We start from the raw sequence: 14,118 nt of genomic DNA on the forward strand, positions 1-14,118 counted from the left end.
ACAAGCTAAAAAATACTGAAGTTACTCTTTAACCCTTTTGTGACCTTGTTGCACCTTGATTCTTACAAAGATCATTCTTTGTAAGATAATTGGCATTGATAGCTGAGAATCAAAAAACACAAAAGTACATATCACACCTGAGCCAAGATAAAAGCAGCTGCATCACAGCAGGTTATGAGGTCCGAACAAACACAGCGTGCCTTGCTGCAGAGGTCCTGACACCATTTCCTCTCATAGGATCAATCCCTGACCTTGTTTACTGGGAAATGCATTGCTGTTCAGCAGCTGTGCCATTGTTGCTTTGGTATTCAGAAGGGTACATTGTGATTCAGGTGAATGAGATGTAGAGCATGTAATCTGATGTTGTTAACATCCTACTGCATATAGTAGTGGGAAAAGTGGGGGATCAGGTGTGAAATGCTCTTCATTTTCATGTAGGCATGGTGAAGATGCTTTTGAATTAGTTCACAGGGAGAACTCACACATCTTGCTTGCTGCACTGTCCATGCACATTGTCTAGTTGCCCAGCGCAGTGCGATATTATTTAGTAATATGAATGGTGTTGATGATGTTTGATGATGATCCTGTGCTTTGGGCTAATATGTGAAAAGTTCTAAGAAGTGAAAAACCAGTTCTGCTTAATGTCTTCTCAGAATTGCCGTGCGCACACTTCTGCCAGTGCTCCACATATTTCATGTCTGTTCTGTGTCTCCCTCTTCTGTCTCCCTTTTCTACAGTGTGGGAAAGGAGCAGAGAACTTTGACAAGTTCTTCACACGCACCCAGCCCATGCTCACACCACCAGATGAGCTGGTTATCGCCAACATCGACCAGGCCGAGTTTGCAGGGTTCTCTTTCATCAATCCACAGTTTGTACACCCGTCCCTCTGTAACAGCCTATGAGAAGGATGGAGAGACCTCAAAGAAGAACCTCCCTGCTCACTGCCACCCACTTAGACCAACTTCCAACCTACCATCTGACCACAACTTCATCAATGCCCAAGATAACCCTTTATGTATTGGTTTTATTCATAAGCAGCATTTTAGGGCATGCAAATTTGTTCTGTATACAATATATTTGCTAGTAGTAGTAGATTAGATTGGTTCTTGGCCATCACAAGAAATAACTTCCCTCAATAAGTTTAACAATGAGCATGTAGTGTAGACAAGGAAGTCCTTATTTAACGCTGCAATCTGTGTTGAAGGTTTACCATATCTGGAGGCACTGAGACAGAAGGGATTTTATTTATCTACAGTATGCCAGTATATGAAATTGAAAGAATAAATGAATATATGTCTGTAAATTATATAAACAAGAGCATATTACAAGAGCATTTAAGGCATGGATTAACTAATTCTGGAAAAGATGCCCTTGGAACTTCTCGTGCTTAGAAATCTAAATGGATAAACATTATGGACTACAGATCTAGATGGATGGTTGGTTTTAATGATCACTATATATTAAATATTTCTCACTATATATATATATATATATATAAATAATTATAGCCAAATATGAAGGACAGGTGGTTGTGATTCAGTTTTTCCTATATCAAGTTTACAGTTTTCTAGCCCCTTTTCAATTTCATGGTGTAAAATTCTATTTTAGTACAATTTAATTCTTGCCAGTCTTCTGAACTTCTAGTGTGCGTAGCAAATAAACTAAAGAATTATGTCATTAAATAATATGGAGCCTGTAAAAATGCAAACTTGTGAGACACGTATGAAAGTGTGCCAGGTTTGGTTCCAATTTGTCAAAACTTAACTTAGCTTAACTGTTATCACACAACTTCTCATTCACACACCAATTTTCTAACCCGTACTTGAGCTGCAGTTTGTGTACTTCCCCTGTGAGATAATTTTGTGGACATTATGGGGACACACGGGGTAAATGGCAACCAGTTTTGTGTGTGGGCAGTGGCAGAACATTCTTCATTCAGGAAAAACAACAAACCTAAAACGTTTACAGTTTGTCAAGTTTTAACACTAGTCAGTGTTAACCACTGTCTCTGTCCCATGCTCTGCCCATAACTAAAAAATAACCTAACAGAAACAGTAAAGACATTTTGATAAACTGTTGTTTGTGTTAAGAATATAACGTTATGTTGTTGTGTATTAACCATGCAATGTTATATTGCATACAGTATCATGCCCAGTATCACATTTGTTAGGTTTCTTGGATACAAAAGTTGCAAATCAAAAGGAGAATTTCTTCTGCTAATGCTTTGTTGTCCTTTATTAGGAATATGGCAACACAATCATTATTAGCTTAATCGCTATTTGGCATCCCTTTTTGTTTCTTGTAAAAAAGTCTTTAAAAATAGATTAGTTTTTACTATCCTCTTATTTTGTGATCTCATACATACTTTTCCATTAGAATACATCACTATTTTAATGTATCTAATATCAGTGCATAACTCCTTTGTAAATAATCATGAGTTATTTGAAAAGAGTATAGCAAGTTACAGTTTTTATACCAACACCTGAATGTGCTTTTACTACATTATATATATCTGCTCTACTGTTTTGGCAGATTTATCAAATCTTTTCTTTATTCATATTCATTGATTTTGACAGCAAATTGTTCGTTGATTGGAAGCGTGTCTGGCTGTTGACTGCCCTTCTGTATCTGCACGCTGTTGGTAGGCATCAATCATGCACGTGATCCACTAAATGCTGCATGCTATAAGTATAAAACCTCTAAGAGTTACAACCTCAAAGTGATGCCCCACTCAAAATCTAACTTTAGAGGTAAGGGTCACCACATGTAGTCTTTAAAGGTTTTACTTGTTTCATCCTTTTGTAAGGAATAATGGTTAGCTTAAATCCATGTTGACTACAATGGATTCCAATAGTTTTTCATTGTAGGAAAGAAAGTGTCAAAATGCGTAATAAGCCACTTTTTCACTGTGTCTGTATGTGTCTGTTTATTTCATATTTATATGGTTTTGCTCAAATGCACTGTTTCCCTCTCAGTCCTCACGCCCAACTCCTTACAACTCCTTATGTCACTTTGCTTGTAGGTCTGGTCAGGGTCCGTGGCTGGTAAATGTTTGATACTTAAAAGTTCGATTTAGGGTGGAGTATCACTGTAAGCATGGATCTAGATTGGTCAAATTTAAGGTGACCATTACAAACCACAGTCCGATAACCTCATTTAAACCAGCTAGACTCTTTGATGGATGATTGCAGGGTACTATGCTGCACACAAAGTCAAGTTTCAATTATACAGTCTTGCAACAGAAATGAAGCATTGATTTGTAAGCTATGTGTGAAAGCTAGAATGAGGAACAACAGTGATTTAGCCAAAAGAATGCAGATCGATGGAGCTAAAGAACATAGAATAGACATTCATTACAGTTTTAAATTTAAATAGATACTAATACTAAAATGACTTATTAAAAGACTTTCCTGAGACATAGTCCCTGGTTCTATATTATTGCTCATTTCTGAAGTAGCTTGCATATCTAAAAATAATACTGTTGCCCCTGGTTCCTTTAGCCTTTACCTTTTTCGGGCGATGTGGATCACTGAATTGTGACTCAGAAGCACTGCTTGTTGCTAGCATACCAGTAGGACCACTCACTCTCTAGTGTCTCATGAATGGGGTTTATATTATAATCTTAATGTTGTGTTGTTGTCATTTTGTGAAATTAGTTAATTTTATTGTTGTTGGTTTCTTTTGTTGTTGTTTTTTTGCTTTTGCTTTTGTCAGTTGTTGTCAGCATCAGTTTTATTTCTCTAGCTTCTGCTCAAGAAATTCAGGAATGTTCCAAAGCATATAAATGTTTGTAATTTTTTGTCCATGTTTTTCTAAGAGTTGTGCTCTCCTACCGTGTTTCCTATAGTATATAACCTTTTGCATGTGCTAGACGTGGAAAACCAGAACCAGACAGCGTTGCACTAGCTGTAGTTACATGGATGACGACAACTTCTCCCTGTGCAGGCTCAGGCCTGTCACATCTGCTGTTCACTCTGTTAGCCCCAAAACATATATGGTAGCATGCTGCCCTGAGTATACCAGTGCACATTGTGTCAGTACACTTTACAATGCCAGTCAGTTTGATAGACGACTCTTTATACACAGTACTAAATTTATTAATTGCTTTACAATCAGTGAATTTCACAGAAGTGAGAGAAAATATTTCTTGTACATACTCAGTTTACTCAGCAACAGTCCTGCCCCCGTCTGAGCCTAACGTGCACCTCTGTATGTGCTGATTTAACAGTCTAGATGCATCCCTTTAATACAATCTCTGATGACTTGCTTCCCAATCTTCTTTCTTCGTAGAAATATTTTCAAAATGTCAAGTCATAGTCAATGTCTGCATGGAAAGATCACTTACTCTTCCCTTGTGTGCCTTTCCCAACAAATATACTGTACGTCTTCTTAATCTTCGTCATTGCTCAATCTAAACTCTCTACTCCATTTTTACTCCATATGTTTACTCCACTTACTGTTTTTAACCCATTGTCAAAGTAGCTTGGTTAAGTTAATTTACTTAATTTTACGTGTTTCAGCACATCTTCAATGAATGAATGTGAATAAAAGTAAAACGAAAAAACTGTATGCTTTTTTTCACATAAATGGTCCATCACCTGGTCTGTAAATCAGAATTTTAAGCACATTTTGTTGACTGAGGCCAACAACTTGACTCATCCTCCTGTGTCTGCTTGCTTTACCTTTACCTCCCTGTGCCTATCAATGACTGAATGATGTAGTGAGTTAACTAATATACGTATCAACAATATCAGAGGATGATATTCGGGAGGTGAAGGAACAATGAACAGGTGATAGAAGGGGTTAAGTCAAATGGTGAAAGGATATATGATTATGGTTTTCTTGTAGGACAACATCTGTGCCTCGTCACATTGAACCATCCCTCCCTCGTCGTCTCTTGCACTCCCTCTCTTTCACTCTACCTGTTCCTCTTTCCTCAGTGCCTGGGCCAAGTCAAGCCGTGATCTTATCGACAGTGTCCTCCTCTTTTCACCCTTTAAATCCCATCAGGTCAGGAAAGCAGCTGATTTTTTCTTGTGCAATTCACTCAACACAGTTGGCATCAATTCCACCCTTTCAACTGATCTATTGGTCCCACTAATGCACCCTGGAAAAGGAGTTAGCCAAATGTATTTGGTGTTTTGTTTGTTTACATTCTGTTTGATGTCATCACCTCTTTTGTTTTTAATTTAATAGATTATGATGGCCAGAAAAACATGAAGTTACTTTCTGGTGTAAAAATTTTATCTTAAATGTAAGGTTTTGAGAGAAATCTGTTATGATTTGTTTTTTTCCTAATTGGCATTTCTTAATATACTCCTTTCAGGTACCTGTTTGTTTTAGAAGAATTTTGTTTAATGTCTTTCTTCTTTGCAGTTAGTCATTACTTTCCGCTGCGTTCTGTTCACTGTGAAATGAGAGAGTTGAAGTGAGCTGCCATCTTTTTGGCCGTACAGGGCACAGGATCAAGGATGTGCAGGAATGCCTTATTCCTTAACCCACACAATAACAAGGTCTCCAACTCTCCTCTCTTTGTCCATTTATCATTGCAGTACCCCTGTCCTTGTACATAAATGACTTGCATAGATCTACATAGATTGTAAAAGAAAGAATATATTGTATTTTGACAATGGTGTATGTATGTTTGTTTCCTTCCCGTGTCAGCCTGAAACCTTTAAAATGTGTCTGAGCTTACCTTGTAACCGATTGTGTCATTTGTACCTAATGTATGATAATGCAAATAAAAAAAACGGAAAATGAGATCCATACTTCTGCAAGTGAGTGTTTTTTATTTGCCACGTGTGACTATAAAACTTAATCAACACATTAGGCTATATTAAACATAATGTAGGCTTTCTTATGCTACAGTTTGGTGCAGATGTTGCGTCTCCCCTCAACTTTGAAAGGCGGATGTTGATCTATGTTGAGAGATGTCTCAGTGGCTTTACCTGCCGTTACAGTGACACATCACTGTCACTGTTTTCAAAAGTTTGCCAAAAAGACAAGGTCACTGAAGTAATTAAAATAATACATACTTGTTTCTTGGTGGAGACACTGGCACTTTTTTGTGACACTCAAAACTTGACCTAAGACAGCTTAGCCTCCTTTGGCTTCCCCTTGATTTCAACACTATACATTTTGTGTCTTCGTGTGTGTATTTCTGCACACAAGACACAACAATGTGTGCTATTTTCAGGGCAGTATGTTCAGTAGTAGACATATATTTGAGTTTTTTCCACATACTAGTCTGTCCTGTTTACCTTTGTAGGTGTTTACATGGCCTATTCTGATCACATTACAGTTTGCGTGAGGTGGCATGTGAGAGTGTGTTTTTATATGGATCTGTGCATAAGCAGAAGTGTGAGTTTGTGTGGGTGTGGTTGGGCGATTGTGTGTATGTTCCAGGCTGCATGATTAGTTGGATGGCTGAGCTTGAGTCCTCGTGATGGCAGAAGGGTGTCAGTGATCGAAGACAATATTGGAACACTCACTGCTGTCAGAAGTCATCAGGGCACACCTGGACTGAGGAGCATCACAAGCTGGTTGTCCAAGGCATGACTGATGGTGCAAGATCTCCGCTAGATCTCCGCTAGATTTCACCTACATTAAGGTGTGCTCTTACCCGGGCAAGTATAGGATCTATGATCTATGTGGAGCCCGTCCGCTCACTGAAGGGCTATACTGTCGCCTTACTAAATAGCCATCATAACATTCCAGTGAAAAAGTGTTTAAACTCAAGCAAACAGATTTTTATTTTCATGAAACAGAAGACAATTGCAGTGCTTTGCTTTAGCAATAGATTATGATGTCTGTTGTTTTTTTTTCTCATACAGTAGCATCCTGTCGTGTGTTTTCCAAAGTATAAGATGTACATAACAGGGAGAAAGTGTTCTCTACTGTAGACAGATTTTGGAGTTTGACAGATAAACTGTAATGCTCAAAAAATGGAGAAAAAAGGTAAAGGAAAATCTAAGGAAAGTTATTCTCTTTCATAGTGAGGCGCTCTCTCAATCCCACAAAGAAACAAAGAGAGGTAAAAATAGTTTGCAGTTCTTACCGCTGGCCCCCATTATTGTATTGATCATGCAAAGTTTTCCACTAATTTCCTCCAACCTTGACCTCTCCTCCATTTTTGGACTCTCATCTTGTTAGTCACAAAATACCAGCCACTATATCTACAGGCTTTTCACAACTCACTTGATAGCGTTCATACATCTTAGTGATGCTTTCTCAAATGAGGGCTCCTTGCTGGCAGGCAGCCAATGTCCTATATGGTGGCTTAGAAGAAGTTTTCAATCCTTGCTCTACTGTTCTTGAATGTCAAACGAGCATGTAGCTAGTCACTGAATGTGATATTATGCATCAGAAAATCATTCCAATTGTATTTAATTAATATATCTTAATTTACAAATTGTTAATTAGACCAAAAACTGGATTTCTTCACTCCTGGGTTATAACATTGTTGTCAAGCAGATAAATACTGCGTTTATTTCTTCACGTGTTTTCAGACAATGCATTGGTGCTATGTGATTAGAGAAAGCTTGGCAGTATGTTGACCGTGGTACCAGCTGGTGTGTGAGCTTTGGTTTAACTCCTATATGTTTCAGTTCACTGTTTCTGTCTATTGCACAAACAGACAAATGCACACACATGCATATGCACACATGTTCAGCATAACTCCATCTGTTGGGAAACTGCTAGGGCTAAGTCATATACTACCATATTGCTTTGTTATGAGAGGTGTTCTGACCTAAAGTAAAATAGATGCACCATCCACCACGGTTTGATACACATTAGCATCTTTGTGAATCATGACTAAAACAGTAGCCTATTACAGAAGCTGACTGAATGATTTGTTTGCATTATGTAAAGAGATGGAGAAATACAATGATAGGACCGTGTTTTTCTGAGTTTGTCATGCAGTCAAAATTGTGTCCAAATTGAGTCCACATTCTTGTAGACAAGAGATAGGGATGTACAAAGGTTTTTTTGCACTTAAATTGCACCATAAACCTACAATTTACACTATCATGGTGTTTTCAACTTTTAAAACTTTTAAGAAATTCCCACTTCACCTTGCTCTGATCAGCAAGTGCTCAGTATTTTCCAAATACCTGAAGGATGCCAAGAAAAGTTCATGCATAATTTTAGTGTTCAGACGGAGGAGCCTGAGTTTTGCTGTTGGCTTTTAAGTTGTTTGATTGTCAAAACAGAGGAGAAAATAGAAGAGACAATAAATTTCCTTAAAGGTGCAGTGTGTAATATTTAGGAGGATCAGACAGAAGGTCAGACAGAAATGCAATAAAATATACAAAAACAATATTTTCAGAGGTGTATAAAGACCTTACATAATGAACCCTAATGTTGTTATTACTTTACAATGAGCCATTTCTATCTACATTCACCGCTGGTCCTCTTACATGGACATTGCGATGTTGCGCTGCCCTGTTTCTACAGTAGCCCAAATGGACAAACTGCTTTACAGAGCACATTTCGTCACTACGTTGAGTATGTACTAAAAACAACAACAACAACAAGTGACATTAGTAGTGGTAGTCGACTGGTTTATTAAAAGTAAGGAAAAAAGAGAAGTTTGGCCAAATGGAGGCCCACAAGTATTATTTAGCTGTAGATTCTCCTTTTCTCTTCTTAAATCTGCATTGCAAAAAGAGAATTAAAGTGTGCATGGGACATAAAGAAGTATACAGAACTCACCACTAGATGCCACTAACCTTTAAACCGTGTACAATGATGAAATGTATGAAAAATTGAATGAAATTGGTCCTGATTTCCTTCCTGTGAGGTCAGTGAGAGGTTATGTGAAAGACCAAGTCAGAGCCAAGCTGATGACAGCCTCTTCATTCACTCCTGCCTGTGATCAGACGGGAGCAGAATGTGGTGGTTAGTCATACATGTGCATGGGTTTCGCCAGATGCTCTTAAATGACCAAATGAATGTCCATATGCTCAGAGATGGGTTGTGCTGAATTCAGTCTGACAGCAGCCCTTTATGAATCTGTGCCGTCCTGAGCATGTGACCAAGTGCTAGTGGTTTATTGCATTGGGAGGCTACATCTTTAATTTGTCCAGTCAATGTTTTCTGGAATTACTGAAGGCTCTTGACCTCAAGTGGAAACGTGACAGACTCTACACATCTGCTCCATGTGAAGTATGAACCAGATGTTACATAGATTTATTTTGTTGAGGAGTGGCATAACAAATAAAAACAAAAAAGACACTGAATGATCCTATTGGAGGCTCTTCTTCTTTGGTAGAATTTCCCCTTCACAGTTTGTGTCTCAGTGGTGAAGCAAATGCAAAGGGGCAGAAACAACTGGGAAGAATTTGAGGGAATATGGTAAAAAAAAAAAAAAAGAAGAAGGAAAAAAGAAGCAACGACTGCCAAAAAGACTTCCCATCAGAGTCAGCAACAGACAGATTATAGCATAAAAGAGTTACTATAACAATTGAAAGCGGGTTGCATGTTGTGATATAATAATATACAATATGCATTATATAAATGCTTAGCATTTTAGGACATTATATGAATGTGAGCATGAAGCAGTTCAGTGTTTGACTTTAAGCAAATAAGTTTACCAAACCCAACATCTGCATATGGCGCTTTCAAGGTTGCATTTGGTTTGAACCATAAATTCATTCAAACTGGTATTACCACATCACATGCACGCAGCATCTCCCCCTGTCCTCTGCACACCTCAAGAGAGGTGGAGTACAGAGTTGGGCGCTACGTGCCACATGGTTAGTACCGCGTGGATAGTAGTGGTGCACGAGCTACGCAGCCTTGGGTCCCGTCAGCAACACAGGAATATTGCGCGCCAAGCCCCAGACTACACAACACGGACCGACTGAACGGGGAGAAACAAGAGGAGAAAGAATAGAGGAAGAATAAGAACAGTACTGTGCTCGACGAGTCTTCTCCGTGAAGGTAAAAAATAATTTTATCTGTGGGTGTTTTTAAGTGCATTTTGTAAAGATACGTGTCACAGTCGACATTTTGCGCAGATAAACGCGCTGTTGATGGTTTCGCAGATACCAGTGAATGTTTTGTTTGCTGTTTTAGATGCCTGCGGCTTGTTTGAATACTTAATTTGTAAAGTAGACAAGTTCCTTGCACTCACAATCGGCGTGGAAGCTCCTGCTAAACTGCTTCACTCACTTTATTAACATTTCTACGTGGAGTGGAGTCTCCTTAATTTTTTTCTGACAGGAGGCAAAACATTATGCTGCAGTTCGTTTGATCAAATTTAGAAAGAAGAAAGTCAGGCTTTAACTGACTTTAATGATGTGTATCTATTAGTACCATTGCCTTCTGACGCCCCTCTTCAACACAGAAATACTGCACGAGTGCAAGTTTAGACGCACGAGAAGCTAAAGTCGATTCTGTTACTAAAGCCTAATTAAAACTTGGATCGAGATATAATGCACTGGAGTTTGAAAAAAGTGAAAGTGGTGTGACATAGCTGCTCATTTTTAGGACGAGAGACAATGTAAAAAGAGAAGGAGAGACAGAGCTGTTCTCTTCATGCACATATGTAAATAACTAAAACCAGTTCCAAACCAATAGAGACGTGAAGTTTCGGCTACATTTTTGTTTAACACCACGCTCGTTGGACGTTTATTACTGACTGACTGTGGACATGTGGACGTGTGTGACCGCTTCAGGACCGCGGACAGCGATTTGAGCTCGAGCCAAAGATTAAACGGCAAGCGTGACAAGCATCTGGCTCACTTTAAAGAGGATGTAGCCAACAAATAGACTCCGGCTCATTACTGATTTACCTAAGAATTACAATGAAACATTAGTTTTAAATAATCGGATAACTAATGACAAAATAACGTGAATTCACAGGTGGAGGTATTGACCTACATCTGTTGTACATCTGTCAGTATGTTGAAACTGATGCTTTTATGAGATCTCTGATGAAATTTTTTGAGGCCGCATCTGATCAGTAACTGAAAGTCTTATCACATTTTGTTTTCATTAACTACTGCAGCAGTCATCCATTACAAAAAGTTATCTTAAACTAATTGAGATTCAATTACAATTTCACTATCTCCTAGTTAACAACAACAACAAAAAAATTGATTAAGATGTAATATGTTTTTAGCAATGGGCAGCCCACCGGCCTACTTGGCTGACACCCACTCCTCAGTGTGCCAGCCAGACAAATGCTGTTATAGCACACATTTAGACAGGGATGTTGTGGGCTGCAGGGGATTGTTTTTCCGCAGTTGCAGAAGAAAAATGGTTTCTAGCCACTCTTCAATACAGGCTGCACTCCGGTAAGCCTTGAGACAGACATTGATGTAATAGGTTGCCCATGTTATCTAGATGTAATATTGTAATAGTGTAGACTGTGTAACAATCTTTCAAAATGTACATTTGTAGTTTTGGCTGCTCACTTTGGTACTTCACTTTCCTTAATTTTTCATGAAAATGCCTGTTTATGCAGATGGTTTTCAAAGAAACTGAAAAATGTTCTTGTTGAAAGTCAGTTGACCTAAACCCAGCTGTTTTTGTTACACACTGAATTTGACTGATGCCTTCATTAAAATGTTTGAGGCATTGCTTTTATCTTTATGCATAAAGATGTCAACAAAAATAATTATACTCCTGGCTGGCTGTTATTCATTTAAAAAAATCTTTGGTATGCAAGCCTTCATATGGCTTTACGGACTAGTCATATAATGGACCAGTTTTAGGAGGCTTCACTGTGTTATAAAGAGCTATTCAGCCCCGTCCATGTGTTCTATCATTAAAGTCACGTCTTCCTTCATTTTTCTTCCACCCTTGTGTCTTGTTAACTCCGTAACATCACTGTTCACCATTTATCAATATGTCACTCCTGCCAACAAGAAAACACAGTTGTAGGCCCTCATTAATTAGAATGTCTGCTACAATTTCCATATTTAGAAACATGTATATGTCCAATGTGCTCAGTGTGTGTTAGACTGTTGTATAATTAAATACTATGCATGTGTGGTGTCCGAACAATAATGCTGCGATGATGTGTTGAGCAGAAATCCGCTTGACACTGTTCTTGATCATAAAAGTTTATTACATCAAGGAGTTCAGCATCAATTACAAGCTCTGCAGCAGCTTGGAGAGTGACATAGCTCATATAGGATATGTGTAGGTATCTGTTAGGTACCATAGAAGGGTTTGAGTCTGCAAAATAAAGCTCCAACCCATATAAGGGTACAGTGCTATTCTGAGGTAACAAAACAAGGGGTCAGAGGTCAAATTCTATAGAAGGGTTCAGTCCCTACACAACCACTAATCACTGCTCTCCCCTTAAGAGGTCACTGACCCTCTGTCCAGCTGCTACAGTGCTATTTTAAACTGTTATGCATCAAATGCACATATATTATACACTACACATGTGCTAAATTATTGTACTCAGTTGATGTTATGGCTAGTTAGTTAGCAAGCTATGACAAATTAATAGCACTTAATAGCACTATTTGTTAATGTAAGATTAAAAATTATTAGGTTTTGTTAGTAAACTGTAAATTCCTCTTGTTTCTGTTCAGGTGTATGTCATGAGGAGAAGATAATATTTATTCATTAAAAAGACAGAAAGACCCACGTTTAGTCAAAAGAGGTCAGCTATCTAGGAGCACGACTTAGCAACAGTAGTGGTGGATACTGTTTTGTTTTCCTTTTTTAACCCCTTAGTAACATCACTCGCTATTTTTAGTGCGTGTATGAAGCATGCTGCACAATAAAACAAATTTGTTAAGCACAAGCATTCCCTGTAGCATCAACCTACTCTCTCGGCTACACCTCTTTGGTTCCAGTGATCACTCACGCAGTAAGGAACATCATGATGGGAATAGGATATTGATGTAACTTATATACTTAAATAAAATTGCTATCTTTTGGTCACATATTTAAACGACTGTGAATAGCATCTACGTTATCTCTAATCAATCCTTGTCTTTAGTCTCTGTGTGTGTAAGTACATGACTGTGTGTAATCTTTTCTGTGATGTATTTGTGCCTCTATGTCTTTCTCCTGCTTTTCTCTGTTTCGGCGCTCCAGCATTTAAATGCACCACCAAATGGGAAGCCTTGTTTAGAGACTCGCTCATCAGTCCATTCATGCTCAACTAATTCGAAGGCCTCTCTATATAGTGTTGCCTGGCGACAGGACCAAGTCAAGCACTAATAAATGGGAGACTTGTTCTCACAACAAACACAGGAATATGGATGCTGGTGCTATTGCTCTGGGTCACTGTTTTTTTGTGCCAGAGTCAATAGAGTGTCAACCCTTTTAGAGATCACCAGTGCCATTCATGTGGGTTTTATAAGATTAAATAGACCTGTCCAGGCATCAAAGTGTTGGGGACATAAGTGCTTAGATTAGGGGTGTGATGATATACTTAGATCACGAGACGATGCACGAGAACAAGATGAGAAGATTTTTTACACTATTTTCAAGAAATAGGAAATGCTGAAGTATATGGGGGTCCTTCCCCAGACAATTGGAGCATTAAAGACTTAATTTCCTGCATTCTCAAGACGTTTTCTGCTCCGATTTATGGCGGAAATGTCTTTTTGATATAAAGGGAAACAAAAACATCAGCTGGGAGGTGACAATTCATAAATGTAAAAATATAGCATAATTTGTTATCATAACTTTTTTTGGACAATGCACATTTGTTTTTTCTCACTTTAGATTGCGTTGCATGTTTACTTAATATGCAAATAAACCTTTCTCAAAGCATTTTCATTTGTTAGTTAATATTTTGGTGCAAGGTATTTTCAGAACATTTTTAACAAATGCTTTCAAAAAGAGGTGGGGGCATGTCCCCAGCGTCCCCAGTGTAAAGGACACCTATGGACCTGTCTGTCATTTTTGTTACAAATATGTCTACATGGAAAAAAGCAGTTCAGGACATTCAATTGTCCCTGATATACATAAGGTTTCGGTAAAGCAAACTGCTCTTGGAAGGGTTTTTGCAGTGAATATATGTAATTTAAGGTATTTCACGTTTATCTTTACTATCACTTATTTATTATCATCAGAAGATTTAATGCAGAGAACAAGCTGACTGACAAGTTCTTTGTGCACTTTCTGATCATGATACCATAT

The 14,118-nt window shown here is 38.3% G+C and overlaps 1 protein-coding gene across 1 annotated transcript in view; it reads left to right on the forward strand.

Annotated features, from left to right (window-relative positions):
- prkcaa (protein kinase C, alpha, a) overlaps window positions 1-5,762 on the forward strand; it is a 178,428-nt gene extending 172,666 nt beyond the window's left edge. Inside the window, exon 17 of the mRNA XM_046046364.1 lies at window positions 738-5,762. Within this exon, the coding sequence (XP_045902320.1) occupies window positions 738-902 (165 nt within the window). The 3' untranslated portion in view covers window positions 903-5,762. The remainder of the gene's footprint in view (window positions 1-737) is intronic.
- Window positions 5,763-14,118: the final 8,356 nt, after the last annotated feature.

This window comes from Micropterus dolomieu, linkage group LG04 (assembly GCF_021292245.1).
Source record: "Micropterus dolomieu isolate WLL.071019.BEF.003 ecotype Adirondacks linkage group LG04, ASM2129224v1, whole genome shotgun sequence".
NCBI classification, from domain to species: Eukaryota; Metazoa; Chordata; class Actinopteri; order Centrarchiformes; family Centrarchidae; genus Micropterus; species Micropterus dolomieu.